Here is a 27,281-nt window from a genome sequence, read left to right as displayed (position 1 = left end):
GAGTTAAAGGCTTTTCTTTCCCTCTGGCATCTGGGTTATATGTAAGTTATCCCACAGCATGTGCGGTRACTGATGAAACCTCAGAGAAATGAGCAGACCCCAAGAGAAAGTTTGTTTTTAAACTGYTTTCAAATGCCAAAAAACAAATGTAAGTCCTTCTGACAARCYCCTCTGAGAATTGGAAACAGCAGGAKAGAGGAAGTTGCCAAGAATGACCTCAAAAAACCAAACTGCAGACAGYATCTCCTTCTTGCCTAGGGACATTGGAAGACTCTTCTCACTTCCATCTGAACTGGAGTCTTTCAGGAACATTCCTCTGGGCTCCGAYGCTGTTGAGATGGACATCTTACAGCACTTTTGGGATGGGTGTCAAAGGAGGGCTCCAGGAGGGAGGGATTCCAAACCTCTCAGCCATGGTTATGTCATTAAACATTCTGAGTTGAAAGGGACCCATTGAGATCATCTAGTCCAACTCCTGGCCCTACACAGGACACCCTGAGAATCACACCATGTGCCTGAGGGCATTGTCTGAACCCCTGTAGATGCTAAGCTTCAGGCAAGCTCCACTGCATATACAGTGCAACGATGGTGCCATTGGCTCTGAATGACTTCAGTAGCCTTTGTAAGGGTTGTGTAGCTTATCTGTCTGTGTTTTTTTTAAATGCTGGTAAGACATCTATGACCATAATGCCTTCCTTGTGTTGACCCAGCAAAATTACAGCAGTTAGTATTGACTCTCTTAGAAACAGCGTTATCAGCCAGAAGGGAAATTGAAGTTTTAGAGGAAGATGCCAGAGCACAGATTATTCTCAAACTTCTAGGACCATTTTATTTTCAGTTCCTTTTCTCAGCTTTTCTGTGACACATTTTACATTTCATTTTGTCATGGTGCACAGTACACTTATGACTTTGGCCATCAAAAATAAGCACTTGGCGTTGTCATGCAGACTGCCTTTATGTTGTGCAAGCCATCTCCAGGGAGAGGTCAAACACTGGAACAGGCTTCCTAGAGAGGCAGTCARYGCTCCAARYCTGTCAGTGTTTARARAGGCATTTGGACAATGCCCTAAATGAAATGCTTTAACTTGCTGGGCGTTGAATTGGTCAGGCAGTGGGATGAGATAATCATCGTAGGTCCCTATCCTATCCTATCCTATCCTATCCTATCCTATCCTGTCCTGTCCTGTCCTGTCCTGTCCTGTCCTGTCCTGTCTTCTCAAGTCCTATCAATTTTAGAAAATATCAATTTTCCTTGTGACTTGGAATGTCCCTTGTTGACTGAGATGGGGGTTCAGAGCTGTGGGTATGGGAACACATGGATTATTATGGAGGAGAAACTGGGGGTGGGACTGGAATATGTTGCATGGGGAACTGCAAAACAGGATAAGGGTCTGTTGGGATGAGCAAGGAGCAGTGCTTCACCTCCTTCGTTGGCTTCTAGCCATGTCCCCTGTGCTGCCAGGGGAGCCCTGGCAGGGCACTGCCCATGGGGTGCATCTTGGGCACATGGTCACAATTGCAGGATGTAGGAAGGGAAGATAGAGCGGGGGAATTAGACCTCCTGGACAGCAGAGCTAATGGCCACCTCTCTCTCCCTGCCCAGCCGAGGAGACTCTCTGCACCCTGCGCCCACCCAGCTTCCGCCGTGTGCCAGAGGCGGAGATGCGAGGGGCGGAGGAGGTGGCAGCCGGCACCGTCCTGCAGCGCCTGATCCAGGAGCGGCTGAGGTATGGCAGCCCCAGCGAGAACATGAACCTGCTGGCCATACAGCACCAGGCGACGGGCAGCGCCGGCCCCTCCAACAGCACTGCCAGCACTCTCTCTTCCGCAGAAAACCTTGCTCCCGAAGACCTGCCAATGGTCCAGCCGTCGGGGCGGCAGGAACCACAGGGGCAGGAGCACCAGGGGGACGGTGCTGCCATGGAGAAGCAGCCCCGGGCCCCGCAGCCCCCGCACGGCACCGAGGAGCTCCCCACCTATGAGGAGGCCAAGGCCCAGTCTCAGTTTTTCCGCGGCCAGCCCGCGCCGCCAGCCACCGCCGCCACGCCGGGTTTCTATGGCCCCTCCAGCCAGAAGTCCAGGACGGAGGGGAGGCCGACRGTGAACCGGGCCAGCAGCGGGCAGGCGCATAAGGATGAGGCGCTGAAGGAGCTGAAGCAGGGCCACGTCCGCTCGCTGAGCGAGAGGATCATGCAGCTCTCACTGGAGAGGAACGGGGCCAAGCAGCATCCCCCGGCCCCGGGAAGTGGGAAGGGTTTCAAGGCAGCCCCACAACCTGGCAAGGGCACGGACCCACGGGGCCCGCCGCCCGAGTACCCCTACAAAGGCAAGGCRGCAGCCCCAGGCGGCAAGGTGCCGGAGCACGGGCTCTTCTACGGCGAGCAGCCGGCACAAGATGTCCTCAAGGCTGCCTAYGTCACCCCCCAGCCTGCCCGGACAGAGCTGGCCCTCGTCCGCTACCAGCCGCCCCCAGAGTATGGGGTCAGCAGGTAATGGCCATGGGGGTGGGCCTGCAGGGCCGCCTGGTCCTGCCCTCACTGGAGGAGCCACTGTCTGTGGGGCTTGAGCTTTGTGTATTCATGGCCACAGTGAGCAGTAGTTCCAGGCACACGGTGGGGACATCACACCCTGCAGTGGGGACGTAACATCCTGCACTGGGGACATTACACCCTGCAGTGGGGATGTAACATCCTGTGGCCAGAATGGCAGGCCCTGCTGGTGGAGGCACCTGCATCTCCCAGAGCATTCTATAAAGTTTAGGTGCCACTTCTGTGCTACTTAAATCTTCCCACAGAGCTCACATGGGGCTTTCACGGTACTGGGCCCCTCATGCCAGGCCTCCCTGTGAGCATGGGTTTATTCCAAGCGCATTAAAAATAATCCAGTGTTTGCTGCCTGTGCGCTGATCCCTGAAAGCRGTGTAGGTCCTGCCTTCAGAGGTGAGGTGGTGTGTTAAGGCTCCTTTTGCTTGCTGATGCTAAATGTGAGTGTTTGTCCCTCTCATCCCTATCTCTTTGTCCTCCCTGACAGTTATTTTGCTGGGTTTGGAAGTCTGGAATTGTTTGATGTGAATGTGTGTGGTTTCTGTGTTGCAAGCTGCCTCCTTAGATCTTTACTAAAGATTCCAGAATCGACAGAGGTTTTGTTGGCATCCCCTAAAATTGCACACAGTTCTTTTACTACAGCACAGGCACRAAGAAAAGGTGGAACAACTGACCTGGCTCTTTCTGTCCAAGCTGTAAGGCATGAAATGCAGGAGGGAATGCTGTGCTTTKCCATGTTTGCAGAAGTGACGGGTTTTGTATTAAGACAGGTAGAAACTTAAAGTGATGGTTGGTGATGGTTGCAAGGTGGCTGTGACAAGCAGAGGCCCTGCGCTGAGTCKTTCTCCAGCTATATATATTTTGTTTCCCAGCCTGCTATTGTGCAGGGTAGATGCAGTTTTTTTCAGAACAAGATGGTATTTTTAAGACCTCAGCAAAAATGTCTATTTATGCAAAGAAAGAGCTACATGAATGTGAGGGCAACTGGGGCCTTGCTTTCCCGCAGTTGTTCATGGTGCTGACAAACATCTCTAGCACCCGTTGGATTCATGCTCACAGAAAAGGAGCTGGTTTGGGTATTTTTATTGCTCTTGGAAAATGCTGGCACAATAGCCACAGAGTGTTCTGAGTCTGTGCAAGTGAGAGGACGCGGTTGCTGCATGCACTGCTTCAGCTAATTGGGAATGGCAGTGGTGTCGAGTGGAAAACCCTTTGGGACCACTTCCAGAGCTTTTCCCAGTTGCCTGATCAGCAAGATTAATGGTGAGAAACCTCTTGGTTCTGTGCAGATTTCCACACCAATCCTCAGCCAAGGCTGGATCAYGCCAGCAGCTATGGCGAGATGGTCACTGCTCATTCCTGACAAGGCAGCACAGTTTACACCCAAATCACACTGCATGGAGGATATCTGCTACCCCTGAGTGCTGTTTTCTTTGCCTGATGCTGGAGAAATCTCCCTCCTGCCAGGTATTTCAGCACCAGCGGGAGGGATATGCAGTCCTGCAAAGGACTGGCAGCATGACAGAGCAGAGCTTTTAAGTTTTGCACACTTAAAAAATCTTGGGTGGTGTCTTTCTTGCAACTCAGCAAGGGCCCTAATACCTCTCAGTCTGCCTGTATTCCTGCTGGSTATGCCAGCAAGCTTGTACAGATGTAGGTTAGGAGGCTGGCATGGCTGGGGGTTGTTGCACCAAAGCTAGGTTTGCTCTAAGGTGTGTGGTGTCTCTTATGTTTTATTTAAAGCAGTTCTGGGTCGTGATGTGCAGATGGTTATTTTCAGGTCCTTGGCACCTTTTGCGTGGTGCTTGGATTTTGGGGAGTTGCCTGTCAGTGAACGATTGGCTGTGTTCAGATGTCAGACAGTGAGCCTCTGGGTCTCAGCAAAGTGATGGTCTTCATCCTCATCTCAGGCTTCTCTATATTTTTTAACACAGGGATGTCAACCTTTCATTTTCTTTGTGCACACTGAAATACTCATTGCTGCCATTGCCTGGGCTTGTTCTCARTTATTGTGAACTGGTGTCACTGAAAACCAGGAAATAAACTCCCTTAGTTTATTCTTCTGTGCTTATCTTAATTTATAACTAAGATCCCATGGTCCTGTCACCCAGGAAGATTTGGTTGACAAAAGCCTTTAGGAGGTGACTGTAATCCCTGTGTGCTTATTCATTTCTTGTGATTTCTCTATCTGCAGCAGCTGTGCTCCAGTGCATCCCTACATGCATTTTGGGCTGCATCACAGGATGGGCTTGCCGACATCTGGGATGGATAAAATGCAATTTCACAAAGTGGTCTCTGAGCCAAATATTCCTCTCTTTGGAGAGGATAAAGGCAGRTTACCTGTTCAGGGATGTCAGCCCTGTTCTTTACTAAAGGATTTGTCTGGGCAGCAGTCCCCGCTGTGTTACATTCCTGGGTTGCTCCCAAACACAATCCTTCCTGTGGCTCTGCACTTCTCACTGCTTCTCCTGTTACCTGGGCTCTGAGGAGGCTCACTGCCACATGTCTTGTTGGGATAGAGGACCTTGATAGAAGAGGTCATGATAGGGGTCTACTTGGTTTCATAAGTTAACAGTAGAGGTGGGGTTTGGAGATGCTGGTTTTTCTGTTAGAAGAGCAAGTGATGTGAGGAATTACAGCTGTCATCTCATCAGGAGGATCTGGGAAACAGAACTTTGCTCATGGTCAGATGGGAATATCATATGCTCTGGCATCTCCTTCTTTTTGTTGGTCATACCAGTTCCCCAGCCCATCCATCCTGGTGTCCTCTGGACAGGGACCATGCAAAAGGCTTCCATGTTCCAGAAAAGAGGAGAAAGACAGAGACCATCGATCCAGAAATAGCACTCACAGATACCAGGGATGGAAAAGACCTGTGGGGTCACTGATTCCCCACTTCCCCCCAGTCCTTTGATGAGGGAAATGTGAGTGGAAGTGGACCAATGCTGACAGGGATCTGCTGAAGGAGATGGAATAACTGTAGCTGCTGCATAACTTCCTTTTTTGGTTTGACTGTTTCCTTTGCACATGACTGGTTTTAAAGAATCATTGCCTTTATAGTCATCAGTGTGAAATCTTGAAATTTATTGTAAATTTCAAGATAATTGGTGTTTTTCTGAAGAACTCCTAGAGTCATATGATGTTGCGGTAGTCTCAGCATTTATATAAGTTAGATTTAATGACTTCTGTTTTATRTACATCACAATTGCAGAGCAGAGCTTCAACCTTGAAGCTTAAAAGACARCCCAAAGGCAAATAAAAATGAACCATTATTTTTTCCTTTTAAAATATCATTATTTTTAAGCCAGATGCTTGATACTTGGGGCCCTGACTCACAACTTCTGAATGCTTTAAGTTGGCCAAGTGTAATAATCTTCAGAAAATGTTTCCTTTCCTAGATGTGCAACTATTCCTGAATGGTGTCTTTGCTAACTTTCCTTAGGTGCAGATTCAGAAAGTCACAGCTTGCTAGGTAAAAGGGCTTGGAACGAATATAATTTAGTTCTTTTCACAATGCTGTGAATTAATTCCAGTTTGTGAAACATTCAGTCCTGGTGGTTATAACAGTCTCCATCTGGAGAATCCATCACGACCTTTACAGACTTGTTCCACTAGCTAATTGCCATGTCTGGTATAGATCTCCATCTTAGTTTCAGCCCGTGTTTGCTAGTTAGCAGGGCTTTTGCAAAATCTTTGTYAGGTACAGCAAGGAGCCCTGTGCTATCAGTCCTTTAATGCATTTAACAGATGGAGCCCTATACTTATTTCACTGTTGTCAAAATCCCTTTTTTTTCACTGTGAAAAGCCAACCTGAACACTRTTTCAGTATGAGCTGGACCAGAGGCTAATCAGGTATAGTAACACCTCTGCGGTTTTACTCAGTGTTCCTTGCTTGCATAGCTCATTAGCACTKGCTGTTGGCACCCTGGGATCTCCTCATACAGCTTGTTATCGGGTCAGGCATGTGAGGGTTGTCACAGCCCAGGATAGTATTTTCCATGCTTTTACTCTAGCTTGCTGTGTTTGTTCCTGGATGGATGAACTTGGACCAGCTCAAGTTCGTGCTGTTTCTCCATGTCCTGCTTAAGCAGTGGTCCAGATCACTCGCTGCAATGAATCCTCTTCATTGATCCCAGTGGCCCTTGTCAGATCTTGGTGTCTTTTATTCAGAATGATTTCTTTCTCTGCACTATTAATAAAAAGCGTGTATAATGCAAATGAAGCCTTGAACTGGAAACTCTGCTGCTTACTGAGGGGGATTTGTTTGTGGTACATGGCAGGAGACAATCATGCAGGCACCTTTTAACTCCGATTTAATCCATGCATTTTGAAAGACAGCACGCAGAATCAGTGAAAAGAATAAATCTGGGCTGTTTTTAAACACATCCCATTTTTTATGTGCCTCATGAAATTCCACCCTGCCAGGATGTAAAAGTCTATATTTAACTGCCAGAATAATCTTCTCCTTCTCCGGTTATTTGTGTATTTATCCCCCTCACACATATTACCACTGTTTTCAGACAACCTGTTGATATTTACCGATTCAGCCACTTCTGTGGCAGCTGACAGGACTACAAGGAGTTCATTTTCTTCTCTGAGACAGCCCAGGCAGGCGGATTTGCTGGTAGTGTGGATGAGCTGAAGGATGTTAGGCCCAAGCTGACTTGTCCTGGTGTTTCTCTGCAAGGATAGCCCAACCATGAACATAGGTTGGAGGYTGCACTTCCAGCTGACATGCATGCTGGCAGCCCTGCAAGAGGAACTTTGCTTTGTATCCTCTTCTTCTGGTCTAATATGCCTTACATTAAAATTAGTATAAGAGAAATGAAGCTGTTCCCACAGCTGGGGTGATGCCCATGTAATTTCTTCTTACCCTTCTCTCATTATCCCAACTGATTCCTCCAGAAGTGCAGAGGTTGAGGAAGGTACCCTTTTCTTATGCTGAAAAACTGTCCTGAGTGGGGATCTCTGTGAGGAAATATAATATCCTGTCCCCGTCAACTACCAAGGATCTGTTTAATATAGCATATGTCTTTTTAGATTATAATTTTGCCCTGCAAAATCTTTATGTAATCATGCCAAAGAAGTTGGGCCAAGTCTTTCCAGAGCTAACAAATGTCACTAAGAAAATAGTGAATTCAAGAGATGGGAGTCCAAATGGGCCAAATGTTTTTTGAAACAAGTGCTTGTGTTTAGAAGGTGCTGTAACTATCCATAAAGCAGAGAATACCATAAGGGCTTTGTTTGAACTATGGCAAATGTTCTCCTGTTTCTTTCTGTATCACTATTTAGTGATGGATCTATAATGATGTTTTCTTGCACCATGACCATCAGACTGGGCTTGCTGACTTTGCCAGGATCCTATTTCTTTCCTGCATGGTCGTAATAGCGTTTCCTCTGTGTTATTCACAGTGAGACAGAATAGTGTTTGAAGTCTGCTTTGTGACTTCATTTATGACCCAAATCATAATTTGATCTGGGTCTGAGGTTAGTATCCAGAACTGAAGGCTCCCAGTCAATGGGCAGGAATAAGCATATTTTACATGCTTTTTTTATTCTCATTGTAAGGTAAAAGCCTAAGGCAAATTCAAAAAACTGCACCCCAGAAACACCTTATTCTCATCGCTGACTCAGCCAGAGTGTCCACTGAAGCAGGTGCATGAAGTTGTGAGATAAAGTTGCTTGGGAGAGTCTTAGAAAGATTAAGTAGGCCAGTCTGCCCTAGAGGCGAAGGAAAGCAGAGCATTCAGAGAAAGATGAGCTAAACAGGTTAGAGGAGAGCATTTTAATTATGAATGTGAATGCCATGGTGTGTTGGAAACAAAGTCCTTCCTCCAATGGCCCCTTTCCTTCCCTAGATAGAGGAGAGCTTCACTGTACCTGTAGCAGGGCAGAGGTGGAATTTCCTTTCCAGAACATTTACAGGCATTTTCATTTTCTTACTAATACTGCCCTGCTTTATCCAACAAAAGCTCTTCTGTAGTTATGGTTCATCAACAGCAAGTGGACTATATCATTCATTTTCCTTTCCAGGTTTCTTGTTTCTACAGAAAGCTACAGATTCTCCCCAAATTCCTCTGTCTTGGTAATTTTTGCTCCCAGGTGTTCCAGTAAAAGAGTATTAAGACCGTGCCTAAATTTGTGAGCTTGGGCAGCCCCARAATCTTGAGGAATTTCTGGTGAAAGTGAGGTCTGTGGTCAAGTATTTTGCTGAAGACACTGTATTGCAAGCTGTATGTAGCAAGCTGTTATATATGTATCACAAGCTATATGTCAGTGAAAAGAGAGRGTGCTTGGTGACCCTAGCACAGTAGCCCTTGAAAGCATCACTGCCTGCTGCTGCTCCTTATTCAAAAAGCTGGTTTCCTTAATTTTTTTTCTTTTTTTCCTTCTTAACAATGCATTGCAGAAGCTTATGGGGGGCCTACTTCTACAATAATGTCAACAAAAAAAATATGTTTTTAATAGAAGTGTTACAGAGGTAGYCAAAACTCATGATATTCCACAGTTGCATGCTTTTAAGAAGGATGATTTTCAATGAGAATGTGGCTGAAAGATTTTAACCTGCTATAATGCAGAGTTAGATCAACATTTAAAATACAGTAGAAGCATTGTGAGAATGTCATTCTTTACTAAGCCCAAAGGACCTCAGGATAATCCTGATTGCTGCGTTTCTGTGGAGCTTTACATGAGAAGTTGGATAGGAGCTAAGCTGATGTTATAACATTCCTATTTTTGCAGATGTTGTTTTGTTAATGTGAATTGCTGTGTTTATTTTATTGCATATATATACAGAGATTTGCAGTTGGCTAAGTCGGAACTAAATTTGGACAGATTAAAAAAGTAAAAGGAAAATCARAAACACTGATTTTGTTGAACAGTTGCTATTCAAAAGGCATAAAGTCAACTGTACCTGTTTAGCTTCCAAGCTGTAAAACACTTTGGAGAATCTCTCCTGCAGCCATGGCTGCTGAGTCACTGGTGGCTGGCTGCTGCTATAGGGTGTAAATATTTAGTATCTCAAGCAGATTTGCAATTCAAGAAAATAGAGATCTCTGTGATCTTTTCTTCCTCTGTAGTGTAAAGCTAGACAGACTAAAGTGATGAGAAAAGATTAAATTGATGAAAGGCTGAGATTTCCCAAAAGTGTGGTGTGAAAAGTTCATGCAAGGGTCTAAAGGRTCTATCTATGGACAAAGATTGATGTGCTTCATAATGAAAAAGAAAAATTGCTGTATCTCCACTGATCTAGCTTCAGAGATCGATTTAATTCTATTGCTGTATGCTATTCCCGTAAAGAAGTGAGAAAATCTGTATCTGCAGCAAATCTTCCAAATCTAGTACTTTCTACCAAGTGTCTTTGTAGGGGCATAATTGTGTCCAGAGAGTTGGGCTTTTACTTGCATAAAATCAGTTGTGCCCTTTCTTTTGGTGCAGACAAATAGCTCACATTTAGCTGAATTAATTGCTGTGGTGAAACGCGTGCGCACAGACTGGCTGTCAGCAGCGTTGAGAAGGTGTCGCATGCCTGTCTGAGTTCACATTCACTTGTGGAGCATCTTTTGTGCTGTGAGTGACGTCCCTCACTCATGATGYGATTTATTGTTCAGATTTTTGAGCAGAAAAATATTCAAGTCCCATGATGGGTGTAAGATCCCTTGCCAGGTTTGCACACTGGAGCGCCAGAAGGAAAGGGCAACTGTTGGGATGGCATGAGAGCTATGCCTATGATCAGAGGGCTGGAGCACCTCTCCAGTGCAGGCAGACTGAGGCTTGGGTTGTTCAGCCTGGAGAAGTGAGGGCTTCAGAGAGATCTTACTGCAGCTTTCCAATACTTAAAGGGGGCTTATAAGAAAGCTGGAGAGGGACATTCTACCAAGGGCTGTAGAGACGGGACAAAAGGAAACTGCTTTGAGCTGGAAGAGGGTAGGTTTAGGTTAGATATAAGGGAGAAATTTTTTTATGCTGAAGGTGGTGAGGCACTGGAATGGGTTGCTCAGAGAAGTTCCAGATGCTCCACCTTGGGAAGTGTTCAAGGCTGGGTTGGTTGGAGCCCTGAGAAGCCCCATCTAGTGGAAGCTGTCCAAGCTGGTGGCAGGGTGGACTAGATGATTTTAAAAGATCACTTCTAACCCAAGCCATTCTGTGATTCTCTGATTTCCTGTGTGTTTTGTTGTGAAGTGTCACAGAGCACCACCCTAACTTCCTGTCTTGTGGAAAGTTTTATCCTCTTTTAGCAGACATTTAGCTCCTTAGTTAGTAACCTGTGCCTCTTCCAGGGAGCTAACGTGCCTGGGGCTGAGAGCAAACCCTTCTGGCCCTGGCAGCTGCCCAGGGTGAATCACCCCTCTCCTGTGCTCCTGAGCTGCCTCCATGAATGTTTAATTTACAGGAGAGAACACAGCCTTAGGGCATGTCTGTGCTGTGCAGGTAAAAGCCATCTTAAGGCYAGAGTGAGCTCAGCACAGGCTTCCTCAACCCTGCTTGCACAAAGCTCTGCTGGGATCTTCCCAGAAAATGGTCTGTACTTCTGTTTAAGTTAGCAACGTGCTTGTGTTTGATGTTTCCTCCATTTCAGTACCTTTCTCTGCCAGAGTGGATGCATTGGGCAAAGCTGGGATGGGAGTGTGGAACTGTGTRTGTGCTGTGTCGGGGGACCTACAGAGCCCCATTTGCTTTCGCTACAGTTTGGACAGAAGATAAGGCTGAATTGCTGACTTCCATTGCGGTTGTGTGGCTTGGTTTATTAGAGCAGTGCTGTTCATTTTCTAGGGCAGGATTTTAGAATTCACTTTTCAGCTTTGTTCTGCTGCAGTTGAAGATAGTAGTAGTGGTACTTTTTGTCAGTAGAATTAGGCCAAGTCTGAGGGCTTTTGAGAATCTTTTTTTGAGAAACATGTAGGTGCTGAAGACRACAGTAACCATAATTAGTATGTATTTGTATAGCACAGAATTGTCTGTCTAAGAAATAGCATTCATGGATCTTTTGAGGCCCAGTGGRGTAAATACATCTGTTTATTATGTCTTGTGCCTTGTGTAGGGTACAGATATAAAGGTAATGGTATAAACAGCAAGTGTAATAGCTTGTGGTTAGGTTAAAATACAAATTCCAGAAGGTGCCTGATTGCAGACTTCTAGTAGGTCTGACAGCCAGCTTATTTTCCAGCCAAACTGGGCCCTGACACTGATGTACCACGTGGTCTGGGTTGAGTTGCTTAAATGAGATCAGTGTGGAAATTTCAGAGCTTTGGCATCTGGGCTGAGGAGTGGCTCAGCCTGTGCACAGTGGGATTTTGTGTGGGGTTGCTTGTGCAGTGGATGGAGGGATGGAGATGGGTTGGGTGAGGGACTCTGGTTGCAGAGGTTACCCTCACTGCTGAGACATCCTCCTGGATTGTCCTCCAGCCATTGCAAATTGTGATTCAGGTGTATTAAAGAGCTGCCTGCTGACAGCAAGCCTAGCTCACAAGCTGATCCACCAACAGTTCACTTCTTACTCTTTCCTGATATGAGTCTGGTGAGTGATGGATGCCCTTAATCCGGGCGTGAAACAATGAGGTCTCCCACTGGAAGATTACTTTCCTGGATCACCGTGATTGAATGGGGCTGTGCCTCCAGCAGTTCCGCAGCAGCCCTTCCTTCTTCCACTCATAAAGCCACTCAGGGTTGCTGCTTTGCTCACATCACTTCCTCTCGCCTCCGCTGGTCTTGCTCTGGGCAGGGAGTGGTGTTCGAAGGGTGAGTAATGCATCCCTTGTGTTTTCTTCAAGCCTGCYAGCTTATGCTTCTCAGCTGTGGCGTTTGTGGGAAGGGGAGGCAGGGAGAGGCTGGCTGCTGCTGAAGTATTAGCTGCACACCTAGACAAAAGCCATTTCTGAGTCACTGCTTCCTTTATCCGTTCATGCCAGATGTGTATGTCAGTGTCAAGGGCAGGCGAGGAGACAATTTACTCTCAGCTGTGATTGTTGGTATTCAGGAGTTGTGACTGTCCGGTTATAACACTATTAATAAACCGTGCAGTCATTAGGTGAAAGCTCCTGTGCCCATTTTGAGGGCGCGCGGCTCTAACGCCTCCCCCATGTGTGCTTTCCCGCAGCCGACAATGCCAGCCGCCTTTCCCGCCACCGCCGGCCCAGCAGCACAGCCCCATGTCCTCGCAGGCCACCGCCGGCCCTCTGCTCCCAGGCTCCTTGCCCCCGCTGCCAGCCCCCACGGCTGCCCAGACCCCGACGCTGCCGGGCCAGCAGCTGACGCCCGACGCCTTTGCCATCGTGGAGCGGGCACAGCAGATGGTGGAGATGCTCTCCGAGGAGAACCACGTGCTGCGGCAGGAGCTGGAGGGGTACTATGAGAAGGCAGACAAGCTGCAGAAGGTATGTGGAGACMTGGGGATGGGGCCTGGCCAGGGCAGTCATCTTGGTGATTCTGCCTTTGGGTACCCCGAACTATACTTCACAGTTTGTGTCACTGCGGTGGGGATACACCAATGGCCATCTCCAACCTCTGCTTTTCCATTCTTCCAGAAATGTAATCCTGTGCCTAGTGGGCTCCACTGCCTTTAGGGCAGAACAGGGCAGTCCATCACATATTTCTCTGGGTGTTTTGCCCTTCCATCCTTCCATTCTGGCCTCACTGGAGCTTTCTCTGGAAGTCTCCCATGGGCAGTCTGTTCCTGGTGCAGCTGTGTCTTGCACCATCTGCATGGGGTTTAGTGCTGCAGGTGAGAACCATTTGAGGAGCACCTGTGCATCTGTCCCAAGCAGTCTTGTCCACCACAATGACCCCCTGTGGGGCTCCACACTCTCTGGAAGTGCARCTTCCAGTGGTGTTGTCCATTGTTTGGAAATGGATTAACTGAGTTGTCTTAGAGGCTTTCAGTGACTGCTGGTAGTTTCTAAGAACTAACGTTATGCATCCATTTGAACATGTTGATTCTAAAAGTACTGCCCCCTTATCTGAAAAAGSCATTAGGTAAAGATTTTGCTCAAAACTTACTTTTCTAAGAGATCCTGCATCCTCTTTTCTCTAAGCATGCAGGTTTTTTCAGTGGAGAAAAGAGATGTCTTGTGCTCAGCCTGGGGTGAAAAGATGAAGTCCTTAGCAAAGGAAGTAGAAGTTGCTTAAAAGAAGAAGTTCCTTCAGTTTACAGAAGGCAAAGCAGAGATGCTCTCCAGATCTGCTGACTTTGGGTCCCAAGGGCTCAGATCAAATAATAACTTATTTAGGACCCTACACTGCTATTTTGTGTCTTCCTGCCACTTATACCTAAATGAGCTTAGACTGAARGTCTTTTCTCTCTGAATTTAGGAGTCTCTATAGGAGCTCAATTTTTTTCTGTGCTGTGCAGGTCAGGATGTTCTTGGAGGCATCCCTGACAGAAGAAGAAGCAGCTCTGAGAGACCATGTCCCAGCCTTAGCTTTGGGAAAAATGTGTCACAATCTGTTCAAACAGGTTAGAAAAAGGACCATTTGTTTTGTAGCTGCTGTCTTTTCTGCCTCCTCCTCTGTCACAAGATGGGTTGAGTTTATTCACAGAATTTCCTAAACTTCGAACATTTTTTAATGTAGCAACATTAACTATTTGTGAAGAAATCTGCAAAAACTTTAATGCTGATTTCCCTGTGGCCTTGTGGCAAAAAGAAATATTCCAGCTATTAATTTTACAAAAGCTGCGTTGTTCAGGAAAAGGTATTTGAGTGTAATGCCCTATAAATAGTCCAGTTTTCTTTCACTCTTGGAAGTAGTTCTCTCTTTATCTTGGATGCCCCACAAGTCAGTTGCATCAGACACCAACAAAAAAGTATTCAAGCATGGGCTGAAGTCTCACTTCAGTCAATAAAGTGTGGACTTGAGTCCCATTGACTTTGGGGGAATGTAAGCGGAGTATTAAAGTGAAACACATACTCGAGTGCATTCTTTCTTCAGAAAACCAAATCTCTAACACACAGTATCCCTCCCATGCTGTTTTTGCTGTGTTTGAACACAAGGTCAGGGCAGGTCTTCCTCCGTTCCCACAGTTTCAGCTGAACATCACCTCTGCAAATGTGATTAAGTTACATACTTTGGATGTGGAAACTCTTCCCTCTTGTTCCAAGYAGAAAGGTCAGGAAGGAGTACTTCACGTTTGTGTGTAACAGTTTTATTCTAGGTAGGACCACCTCCCCATCACTTTTATTCATTACAGAATAGAAGTTAGAGAAAATCAGCTTGGCTTGTAGGACTCCCTGGGTGCTTGTATAAACAGATCAGTCCTGAGGGCTGTCATATTCTCAGCTGTGTGTGAACGGACTTTTTTGTYGAGAGGTACAAGGCAGTGATAAATCCCTGTTTGATGAGTTGCCTKGTTTTCTTACCTAAAAAGAATTGGAAGAGGAATTGTGTGCATTTAATGTTGAGCTTTTTGCAGCACTTTCCCTTTTCTGAGCAGTGTTACCTTGCTGAAGTTTAATTGCCAGGCTGGGCTGGCTATTCCCCATGCCACATGTGTGGGTTGTTTAAGTGGGTTGGCTCCAGGAGCTACCAGGAAGAGAAAAGGCTTTGGGTTTTTTCCCTCCTCTATGGAAAAAGGAGAAGGAAATCCCGGAGCTRTTGAGAAATGCCAGCACAATTTATGGCTGTTCTTTTGCTCTCCTTTAATTTTGTACACTGCTGATGGASGTTCTTTTATTTCCTACAGCAAGTTTTTGCCTCCAGGGCTGCAGGCCATGTGGTGATGTGTTTTGGGAAATACCAGTATATTTCCAGGCCAGTCAGAGCCCTTGTGGTAACCAGCAGCATTGGGCCAGACCGTTAGGCTGTGGAAACTCACTTCAGTGCTAGCAGTAGGAGCTCTCTGGAGAAAGCATCTTCTCCTCCATATGGTGGCTTACCAGCTCTCTGAACAATTCAGAGCCAGCCAAGTTAAAGCATCTTGTGAAGGGCATTGTTCAAAGCCTCTAAAGGCTGACAGGCATGGGGCTTTCACCACCTGCCTAGGAAACCTGTTTGAGTGTTTGACCACCCACTCAGTAAAGAAATGTTTGCTCGTGTCCAGTCTCTACCTCTCCCTTCAGCTTTTGTGCTTGTGAGCAAGCTGGAAGCAGAAACTGGGGAAGGTAATCAGGTTTCCCTGTAATGGTCTGCCAGCTTTTCCTTGGTGCATAGTTGAGAGGTGCTGCCTGCCCATGGKCTGTATCTTGACAGAGTGGCTCCAGCATCCTGGGAAGTGCAGGTCCAGGCTGCTGGAGCATGGCTGCAGGTTCCTACACAGACAGTGGGGTGACAGTTCCAATGTCCCTGGAGCTTTCATCCTGCAAATGCTGCAGCTGGATAATCAAACCTAAAGCTTATTGAGAGGGACCTGATTCCACAGCAAGTGGAGGTGAGCTTGCTTCCTGGCTTCAAACATCCTGAATCTGTCCCRCCCATGACTCGAGAGGCCAAAAAAGTGCCAGATTTAGAAAGGTACATGGGAAGCTATATATGTTTTGTGGTTTTCCAGCCTGTGCACATTATCATCTCCACAAACACAAGGGCCAGGCATGCAGGAGCAGATTCCCACATCAGTGGTGATTATTTCTGCAGCAATGAWTTTACCAAAGCCCTATTTACTCTACATGACAACATCTTATTAAAAGAGTTGGATGGATTGAGCTGAACAGCAAAACTCTATCCAGAAGTATTCTGTCAGTCTTTTGGGCTCAGGTCTTCAGGTAATGAGTTCACCACTAAGGAAATCTGCTGTATACCCTACCTGCAGTTTGCCAGATTTCAAGGAGATGAAGTTAAGATTGAAAATCCAAAACAGTTGCGTCTGTCTKTTATAGAGTTTCTCTTGTATAAAGCATTCTTCAGTCTAGGATGGAAATGAATGGWTCACAATACTTTTAAACTGACATAAGGCCAGAGCTTAGCCTGAAATACTTTTGGTGGCATTCAGAGCTCAGAGATAAGTTTTGGATCAGGGACCTGTTAATAATAAATGTTGAATAATAAATGTTGCCTCCTACACCCTGTCTAGAAGAGAATACAGCCCACACAAGTACACCATTTCCTTTTTTTCTCCTCTTGGATGGCATTACAGCAGTCACCCTGGTCATAAACCAAAGGCAATGAAGCAGTTCCATCAAGTCCAGCCAAACTCAAGCTTTTTTGGGAGCTACCATTGGGGTATCATTGGGTGTTGTAACATGGTGAGCTGCCCTGCGGGGTGTTTACAGGGGTCCCCACTGCAGCAGCTTTTAGCATCGCTGGGGCTTCATGCCATCCACTGCGAGGAAGATTGATCATTGCAAAGTTGGTGGCTGGTGTGACATTGGACATGAGTGTCACCCTGGCCCTGTGTCTCATTGGAATGTGCTGAGCAAACACTGGGACAGGACACATTCCTGCAGGGCTTTAACAGGAGCGCTCTCTCCTTTCAGTTTGAAATAGAGATTCAGAGGATTTCAGAAGCCTATGAGGSTTTGGTCAAGACCACCACTAAGAGAGAGTCTCTGGACAAAGCGATGAGAAACAAACTCGAAGGAGAAATTAGGAGACTTCATGACTTCAACAGGGATCTCCGTGGTATGTTACAGTTGCTTGTGTGTTTTTCCCCCTCTGGTTGGTGTTTCACTTGCAAGCTCCAGAGCAGCAGGCTTTAGAGGAATTATTCACACAGTGTTTTGATCGTGAAGGCGCTGCTCATTGGTGTAAAACAAAACTGCTGTCACCCCCCTTGTGGCAAAAAGACCTTCAGGCAAAGTGTAAGAGTCAGTTCCAGATGGTGCCTTTGTGTTCAGCACTTGAAAATACAGATTTGATAGCAAGGCCACCAGTCTCAGTGTCCTGTCCACTCCTAATGAGCTGAAGAGCAAAATGCAATGTAGAACAGTGTTGTGCTGCCTGTAAATCCCCAAGGTCAGTGCCTTCACAGACTGGTAGCAAGTATCAAAGGGTATCTCTCTTTTTAAAAACTAAAAATTGGGGGTGTATCCTTTTGAGAAAGGAAATGGAGGATATATTGGGTAACTATTGCCCATCCAAGTTCCTAATGGGGGAACTTTGGTACTCACTGCTCATGTAGCCAGATGCTTTCTGCAAGCTGACTTAGGCTTTTTGCAATGGTGCAAGGTGGGTCACATGCTCTTTTTGAAGTGGGGAGGTATCTGAAGGCAGGACCTTACCAGGGGAATCTGTCCTTTGCTGCAGATGCCTTTCTCAGGGCATCCCCAAGGAGTGTTGTCACTGGGCTGGGGACTGCCTTTCCCCAGAATGTCTTGCTGCACCAGGGGCAACTCTTCACTGCAGGAAAACAGCCATCCCGTTGCAAAACTGGATAGTTCAGATTGCAGATACCTTGTGCATTTTGAATAGTGTGAGAGATGAACTGCCTGGGCATGTCAGCCATGAATGGCAGAAGCTTTCCCCTAGTTTCTGTGAATCTGAATAACACAGCTTCATGGAAGAGGTCAAAGGCCTCATCTTTTATGTATGTGTCAGCCTCCATTTTAATGTCCTCCTTCAGAGAGTCTATTTATACTGCTCTGCTGGCATGCATCTTATTTTCTTGGTTGGCCTACAATTTTATATACATATATTTATACTTGAAGTATTTCCTGTTTTTTGCAGAACGACTGGAGACAGCCAATAGGCAGCTGGCCAGCAGAGACTTCGATGGGCACGAGGATMAGGCAACAGAGGGCCTTTATGCCACTCAGAGTGAGTACTGTGCTTATCTGTTTGGAAGATGCAGATATATATATACATATATACATGTGCACATATATACATGGTGGAGTGGAGGTGAATACTAATAATTGTTATTCTGCTTGTGGCTTGGTTTTACTCAGCTAATCATCACATACTCTTGTTTAAGCTGCAGACGGGATTGTTTAGGATAGGGATTTTTTTTCCCTGAGCACCAGAACCAAGCAGTAGGAGTTAATGGTAACACAACTTAGCTTATTTTTGATAAATATTTATCTGAAATCGTGAAGTGTTGCTTTCAGAGATCATCTCTAGGGATGCATGCTTTTTTAAAAAGCCAGATTCTTTTCTTGGCTGGGAAAAGCCCAGAGCAACCTCTGCTGACTAGTTGTCAGTGCCATGGTTTGACTAACAGCAGAAAGAGCAGAACTGGACGATACTTTTGAAGGACTGAAGTGACAAAGATTTTACAACTAATTTTGCTATGAAAGCATCCATTCCCAATRCACAGTAGGCCCCCATAATGAAAGGCCATAGTGCTGCTATTCCCTTGCGATGTGCTGATGTGTGTGACCAAACCTAAGCTTAGGTGGCAATGTGTGGCTTCTTTTGTATCATGAGCATCTTCATCATGCTTTCCTAAGGGCTTGGCCACCTGGAAGCTGTGCAGTATCTTGTGAGCTTGAATCCCATTGAAGCTCAGTGCTGTGTACACCTAATCCTTCTGTTTTATTGCATCAAGAGCTTCCTTGGAAAATGAACTGCAACTGCAGTGGAGAACCATCCACCTCCAATGAGCATTGTAGAGTTTGGTACTAATCAACCTCAGCCTCACCTCCAGCCCTGTAATATCCATCAGCTGGTCCAAATGCTGGAGAGCCTTCTCCTAGCTCCCACCAGCAGCCATGATGCCAGCACAGCTGATCATTTGGTACATGTGTGCACAAACAAGAAAATAATCCAGTGATCATTTCCATGATGCGTTAGCTTCCATATCAGCACATGRCATAAAGGTGTGTAGATACTGCTGTTAATCCAAGGGGAAGAGTTCACATGGAATGAGCTGCTCAGTCGATATTGGACAGTGGGATCTGCTCTCATCGTATAGAGACAGTGCRGTAGTGTTGCTCTATACTGTTAGCTACAAGGAGGAGTTAAATCCCCWGGGTGGACTCAATCTGAGTTATTTTCCAGTGCACAAACATGCTCTGTATTTCTCCTGATAAATACCTAGCAGTGAAACTGCGCTGTGCACTCAGCATATTGCTGCAATCAATTCACAGCTTGCAAACAAATAYAGCTTTTCGGATCCTATCACATAAGAAGGTCTGGATGCTTGGAGTGTCTCCTGGCTAGGCCAGAGAGCTAAATGTTACTAATGCAATGCAGAGTGCTTCCAAGAATAGAAAAACGGGCACGTGTAAAGCAAGTCCTCTTCAGTCATGTTCTTTGGGCTGCTGGGACATGCACAGTACTGACCTCGGGATCAGGGCTCCTGCCTAAAACACCCCTCTCAGAGTCCATAAAAGGTTCTGCTTGGAAATCCTCTGTTGCTGACTGCATTTATACACTGATATTTGTGTGTTTGTGAGTCTGCCCCAGGGCCAGACCATGACTGGGGTTCTGTTGCACCTCACTACTGACCTGAGGGTTTTTACAAGCACAGTTTGTACCTTCTGCATATCTTCTAATGGGATGCACAGGCAGAAAACTGAGAGGAAGAAAGTGGAGTTTTAGCTGTCAGATATACACTTGTCTATTGAGATTGAAATAGTAATTTTCAGAAGAAGAGAAAAAAAGTTCGTTGTGAAAGTGATGGTTTGGGTTTTTCCTAAGAGCTGCAGGTTATTAAGTAAATGCAGATTCGTAAATGCAAATCTTAATTTTCATTAGGAAAGCAAAAGCAGATTTGTAGTCCCTGTGTTTGTGGAAGACAGCATGGAAATGTGACCCAGGTTATATGACTCAACATCAGTAGTTTCCTAAAAGTTGTCATTTTTAAGCCACTCWGATGATGAGTGGAAGAAAGAAAGATAAGATTCTTGAGGTTGGTGATACTGCATACCAGTTTTTCTGTGGTAAAATTCCAGTAATAGGAAAAAATCGCTGAAAAAGAAATCTGGTAAGGCAGGATGTTCAACAGTCATTTCTCRGTTCCTCACAGAGCTTTGCAACAGTGCAGAGCAGTTGTGTGCTCTGAGATGGAGACAGGAGGTGACAAAAAAATCTTATTCTTTGTAATAATAATAGACAAAGCCAGGCCACATGCCTCAAAGTATTAAGTTCTAGGCATTTGTGCTTAAGAGAAATGCTACTGTTGTATCAGGGGCTGGAAAAGACTCACACCATATTATTTTCAAGATAATTATGYGATGTTTTGTCAGGGAAAAGGGTTATGTTAAGGAAAGCCATGAAGCTGCAACTGATGAAGGCATGCAGGCGAGAGAAGAGACTGTTATGAGGGTAAGAAATGCTGTGGAAAGGGAGAGGCAGGAAGATTGAAGATGGTTTCAAGGGCATAGGGCAGAGAAAAAGTTTACAGTATATCATATCTTAGGAAAATATGTTTTGGTGGAGTGTGGGAATTTTGTGTGGTTTTGGGGGTGAATTCTGAACTGTGGGAGCACTGTTTTTTCAGGTGTTTGAGACASATTGAGGTCTGAGCCATCCACATGGCTTTGCATGGGGGATGTGGGGATGCATGGACAGTTTTAGCAGAGCCTTGTGCTTTGTAGGAATGTTCAGTTCATGTGCCATGAACTTGTGCATATATCTCTGTCCCAAATGTCTCAGGAAAAGAAATATTCCCATTTCCAGACAGGAAATAATGAGGAAATAATCTGCATTGCTGCTCCAGGCCTCCTTTGGTCCAGCTTTGTCGGCATCAAASCACAGCTGCAGAGACTGAGTGAGGCTTGGGCAGATGGACAGTAGCTCTGCTACTCCCCTGGAGCTACCTCAATGTCTGGGCCTGGCAACTTAGCCCTGTTTAGTGTGCAGAGAATTCAGTAAAGCTGTGGAAAACCTCCTGTTGTTTGGCTGGTTGGAGTAAATACTGATTCATTTATTTTGTTTGTTTTTATAGGGTGGATAGGTCCTGTCCTCATTTCAAATTCCATTTGACAGTCAGTCTAGAGCCACTGTCAGAGCATGAGGTCTCATCCTGCTCTTGATCCTCCTGCCTCACAGCCCTGGTACCTACCTGTTTGGGAAGGTTGGGCCATTGGAATTGACTGGGGCATGGCTTGGTCGAGGTGAGCAGAAGAGGTCACTCTGGTGCCCCATCCTGGCACATCAGCTGGTTTGAGGGTGACCCGCAGCAACTGCCATGACCTACACCTGTGACCAGGGATGGYGGATGGCAGAGCTCCTCCACACACTTGYCWTGCTAGGAGSTGCARTASTGGCAAGAGGCTAAATAARTCCCTCAGGTTTCACTGAGGAAAGRCATGCTCACCAGAAAGCATCTGTGGAATTAGCAGCTGTTAGTGAAGAGCCACCACTGGGAAATGCAAATCTGTATAAGAGAAATTATTGGAAGTGYCTCAAGGGACATGGTATGGGAGCCACTCTTGTTTGCAGCAAATCTCCTGCAGCCAAATTAGTCTCTGGCTGCCGTAATTTGATATATTTTCTTCTGCCGCAGTGGTCATTTTGTAGTAGCAAGGACTGTCTTTGAAATATGTCCATGTTGCCACTCTGCAACATCAGAGCAAGGCAAAAATCAGCTTGATATGTATTGAGATGGTCATTAAATTGGTCAAATATGTTTGTACTTGGATGTAATGTGTGCTGAGCTGGGAGTCACATCTGAGTTACAGGCAAGGGATGATGCAGATTTAGTGTATCKTTTTGTCTAAAGTTTCAATTTCAAAGCAGATTCAAGACTTGTCTACTTTCAGTGTACTTGCTCAGCCTGACAACTCAGAACGCCCGATTTCAGAAGTATTGAAGCAGTCTCCTCACTTTATCCTGCTTCTTCTATCCAGCCAGAGTGCAAATGTGGAGGTACAATAGTCAGAGGCAGTGTGTAGAAAGCTGTGAGATTATAACCRTGAGCTGCAATAAAGAAGCCCTTAGGGAACTGTTCTGTAAACAGTGTGGCAGAGARGCACTAGAACATAGAAATGGTTACTAAGTGGAGTTCTTTAGTCAAAAAGGTATATGCAAGCGTGGTGCAGTAAAACAGTGTTTTTAGACTTTAAGGATACCTTRCTTCTTCTTGGAGAGAATGTAAGGTATCTTCGACTAAGTCCTTCTTCACTAAAAATTAATGCAAGTAAAATGTACCTCCAAGATTTTGCAGGGTGAAGCTGATGTGGRGAAGCGTTGAGAGGTGTTCAGGATTTTTTTCTTGCCAGCTTTCTAGTGATTATTTTGTGTACAGAATAATTTGTCCTCTTTTGGCAGGACAGAAAGCACARTGCAGCAGGGTAGACTGAGGGCTTCAAGTTCCCTGAATGGAAGTYGAAAATGAAGATCCCAAGTCCTGTTTTGCTATGTGTTATCCCCACGTGTAACATGAAACACGAGTTTCAAATCCAGAGCAGAGCAYGTGTGGTCCCAGCATGAGGTGGTGGAGTGCAGGGCTGAAATAGCATTCATCTTCAGCTTCCTCCCTCTCTAATGGCATTAGCTCCCCGATAATTTGCCCGGATTTGCACTTTTGTACAATAGATATTAATGTTCCTTCTGGCTAATCTGGTYGAAGTAAATATTTTTACTGAAGGAAGAGGTCTGTGTGTCTAATATAAAATCCCTTGCCAACAAGGGAAGAATAAGGCCACCATCATATCAAGATAGCTCATGGTGGCAATCAGTGGTGTGGTGCCCACAGCACTCACTGGGCTTTGCTGGTGGGCTTTGCAGTGACCAGCATGACGTGACCATTGCTGCCAGGGCTTTTTGTCATKAGGTGCTGAATTTCTCATTTTAGGATAAATGGGAAGACAGCTGAGTGGAATTGGGCTCACTTTGTCCACTTCTGCCTTGTTCCACATGGCTCATCTCGTGTACATCTCACACTCTACAGGCACCACCTGCTGATGGTGTGTGAATTAAATRAACCTGTTTTCATCCCACCTGACATTAGGGAAGAATGTGGCCCTGCTGGGGGCAGATAAGGTCTGAAATGGAATGGCTTTTGCTGTGTGAAGTTTTCTGACCCTGCTTGGGGGAAGGTGGATGGTTGGGCTTCCAGCTTCAGTGGTCACATTTGGGTGGGATGGGTTGGATGTTTGGGGCAGATTTTCCATGTTTAAGTGTTCTTGAAGCAGCTTTTCACTTCAGTTAAAAACTAAATTATGTAATGCTATGSTTTTAAAATCAAATCAACATTTAACTGATGCCAAGTAAATTTGTGGAGAAAATTTTCTATCCTGGAGGCTTTCTAAGTACTCTATTTTTGTTGTCATTCAGAACAAAGGCCAGATTTTRAAATCTCAGATGTCACTGAATGAAACCTCACTCCCCTGCTCAACTCCAGTCATTAACTGTTTGCATTCTGACATCAGAGATCCAGTGATCGGCCTGTGACATTCGTGTTCCCAGAAAAGGCTTCTCACTGTCAGGGCAGAAGCAGATGGAGCCAAGCATTTCCCCAGGCAGCTTGCCAGCAAAGTCAGTGGTGGGCCTGCAATTTATTGCATCAGAAAAAGATTTGAGCAGATGCACAGGAGGCTCAGAGGGCAGCTGGCGTCCTGCCAAGCACCCATGGAGAGGGAAGGCAGATAYGTGGGAGTGAGTGAGAGCCAGTAGGGCAGAAGAGCCAAAAGGCAGGCTGGAGCCAGGGTAAAAAGGGCAAAAAGTAGGTTAGAGCCAGGGTAAGGAGTGTACAAATCAGCGAGTGAGCCAGGAAGTGAGCCCCCCTCCCACAAAAGGTCTCCAAAGCAAATAGCACAGTCTCAAAAATCCCCCAAAAGCTGGTGGTGCAGTTACTTTTTATGGCCCCTTGCTCCTCACAAAGTCTGCTTGCTGTCAGGAGACGGTTGGCTCAGTCCAACCTTCCACTGCAGTCCATCTGTGGAGACCTTCCATCATCCCAATGGAGGATATCTCTGGAGGGTGCAGGGTCTGGTGTTCCCCTGCTGRCTGCTGTCCTGTGTGAGACTGAAATGGTTGCCAGGTAAACTCTCCCCAGAGACAGGGCCTTCTCCCATCTTGACTCCTGCAAGTAGCACATGTGCAGCCCCTCCCCCTCACGCCTCTGACAATCAGTGTTGAGACAAAYCAAAACTAAATCGGCTCCTTAGAGCAGAGCTGAGTGAATTTAGCCAGTTGTTTGTTTTTTTTAATGTTGTTTTAAATCTTACCCAAAAAAGGGAGGGTTTTTCAGCGCAGAGGTTGTCTACGTGCTTTAGTTTTGCACAACAGGAGGGGAGCACTGGTCACTGGATCCTTAGTTCCTGCAGGTCTGGAAAGTGGCCTAGGGCCCCCATAAGGCTGAAATGGCTCCCACAGCCACTTTTCTCTGCATGATCAGAGAAAGCCTGTACAGAGCCTCCTATCATATTCTTTGTTATTGCTTTCCCCTCTTTCCACTTCCAGGCTGTCCAGCACAGATTTGTGTTTATTATTTGGCTTCTTCAAATTTTCTGTATGTCATGATCTCCATACTTGGAAATAAAAAGCACAGGGCTTTTATCCATGGGGCTGAGGTTTCCTGCCCATTGCAGAAGGGCAGCAGCATTGAAGCTGGCTGCTGTAAGCAGCCCTTGATGTAGGGTGTTGTGTAAAAAAGGTGCAAGCCAAAATTTTGCTTTTGTTCAGTAGAATGGAAAGCTTGTGCTGGGGTCCACAAGCTCTGCTAGTACAGATGCAGCCCAAGCTGCCACTCTGCTGCAGGTGCTGGGGTAAGGCTGGGCACTGAGGTGCTGAAACCTGGCAGCAGAAGCTCCTTGCTGCTGTGTCTCAGCAGTGTGTTGTAAAGGCCCTACTCGCAGCTGCTTCACGTAATTTTTGCTTTTCTAGGGAGGTGGCAGCATACATCTGGTGTGTGCCCTGGGGCCTTTGAGCTGTCCTCATGGGGTGGCTCTTGTTCTTGTCTTTCTTTCAGACAAAGAGCACTTGAAGGAGAAGGAAAAGTTGGAGATGGAGCTGGCAGCTGTGCGTTCTGCCAATGAGGACCAGCGGAGGCACATCGAAATCCTCGACCAGGCCCTAAATAATGCACARGCCAAGGTCATCAAGCTGGAAGAGGAGGTAAGGCATGAACAATATTTCTGGGCTCTAGGATAAACATGGCTCATGGTTAGGCCTTTCTCCATCCAAGTCCTGGTACTCTTTTACCCACAGCATGGTAGGTCTTCCTGTTTCTCTTACACTGGTCCTTTTGTAGAGAAAATGTGTAGTTATGCAATACTGAGCCAAACGAGCAGGCAAAGGAGGCCATAGATGKGTCTAGAGCAGACTTCAACATGTAGCCAGGATCAAATTAAACTAGCTGGTGACTGAGGTAATGGTAGGACTTAACAGAAAAATGGAATAAAAACTGACTACTGGCCTAGGACTGTGATATAGACRGGTGGTGTTAGTGTATCCCATTTCTTTGCAAAGAATACCAGGAAGCTTTTGAGATGTGCACAGCAAGGGCTTGCTGACTTCACATCTTTAAAATTTTTCAGATGTGGCTGACGAGGATTTAGAACTACAGGTTTTATTTGAGAGCTGAAGAGAACCTGTCATACTGTGAGACTCAAGGAGTGCAAAACTCCCAAGAGATCTTTTGGAATAGTTCTGTAAGCCTGATAGTGAAAATAGGTATTCAGATAGGARGAGAAATCCCAGGCACAGAGGGCTGTTCAAACTGACAGACAGAACAATAGCTARTAGCTGGAAGCTGAAAAGAGACAAATTCAAAGTAGAAATAATGCTCAGTTTTTACTATAACTAAGAGTGGCATTATCAGTTCTCCATTACGGGTGAAGGAAGTCTCAATTTATTGTRTTCCTTAAGGACCTTCAAATCAGGAGATATGGATCTAGTGACTATTTGAAAATTTATGCATTCTAGCAGATTGGACAAGACTATCAAAACAGGCCTTTTCGGACCTAAAATATCTGTCCATGGGACCAACAAAGAGGGAGAATGTTTTATGGGAAGTAAAAGAAACAGTCTTTTCTACCTGAGTGGGCAGGTCATTGGTGAAGGGACGGCCATTGGTGAGCCTCTGCCCTAGCAGATTTGGTRGAGGTTCGGGCTCTGGCACAGACTGTTGGGCATGATCTTGGGCAGCTCTGTTCCCCTTCAGAGTCTCATTTTCTACCTGTGCCCTCCCCAAGGCTTGCTGGGGGTGGMGGGGAATCCACAGGAATCTGCTGGGTGCAAGGATGTAAGGGGTCTTGTGAGGAGCAGAGAAAGCCTTTCTCAAATACCTGCAATGAATTTCTCTTAGAGAGATAAAGGGAGAATTGACCTTGGTGAATTTTGAGTGTTTTTTATTGGGGTATCTAGCATGACAGACTCCCTGTTAGCCCAACCAATGGTTACTTAGAGTGTGAAGATTTAAGGTACTGTGCTGAAGTATGTGAGTGCTGAAGGCATTGCTAGTTTGTGCCTGACTATTGGCGCATTCAGACTTCCTGTTTAGAAACATTTTATAAGTTCCATTTCCTCAGATGGATGCACTCAGCAGCAAGAAGAGGATCACATTAACTGCTCCTTTGCTAGTGAGACCAAAGATTGCTCTCCATCCCAGTGTATTTGGGGCAGAACCTTTAGGGTAGCTGCAGGAGCCAGCATGTCTTTAATCTGTACGTAAATCACTTGACAGTGTTTGGCTTTAAAGGAACCCTGAGGTTTTCTATTTGCGTTTCACTACAAAGGGCTGAATAAAGGAATGTTTTAGGTGGCAACACCTGGTTCTGCACTCACGGCATCACGCAGGAGATGGGAAGGAACAAYGTTCAGCTCGTGTCTGGTTCATAGGTTGTCAGTGTGGTAACATTGACTTGCTGTGTAGAGGCTAGTGAAGGCAGAAGCATATACAGTGATTTCCAGGCAGGTGATGCAAGAACCTGCCTTGTGCCTGGTATATTGTAGTAAATAAGTTTTCAGCCTTAAGGCTCTGTC

The 27,281-nt window shown here is 45.9% G+C and overlaps 1 protein-coding gene across 3 annotated transcripts in view; it reads left to right on the top strand.

The window, feature by feature from the left end:
- AMOTL1 (angiomotin like 1) overlaps nt 1-27,281 on the top strand; it is a 74,529-nt gene that overhangs the window by 32,293 nt on the left and 14,955 nt on the right. For all 3 annotated transcript variants that reach the window (XM_057374019.1, XM_057374017.1, XM_057374018.1), the window contains 5 exons: nt 1,604-2,489; nt 12,640-12,916; nt 16,946-17,090; nt 18,135-18,224; nt 25,267-25,412. In XM_057374019.1, coding sequence (XP_057230002.1) covers nt 1,604-2,489; nt 12,640-12,916; nt 16,946-17,090; nt 18,135-18,224; nt 25,267-25,412 — 1,544 coding nt within the window. The remainder of the gene's footprint in view (nt 1-1,603; nt 2,490-12,639; nt 12,917-16,945; nt 17,091-18,134; nt 18,225-25,266; nt 25,413-27,281) is intronic.

Source organism: Malurus melanocephalus, unplaced genomic scaffold (assembly GCF_030028575.1).
Source record: "Malurus melanocephalus ecotype Western Australia unplaced genomic scaffold, MMel_1.1 scaffold_213, whole genome shotgun sequence".
In the NCBI taxonomy this organism is placed as follows: domain Eukaryota; kingdom Metazoa; phylum Chordata; class Aves; order Passeriformes; family Maluridae; genus Malurus; species Malurus melanocephalus.
The sequence above is the reverse complement of the archived record's forward strand: the minus strand, read 5'-3'. Positions and strand labels throughout refer to the sequence as shown.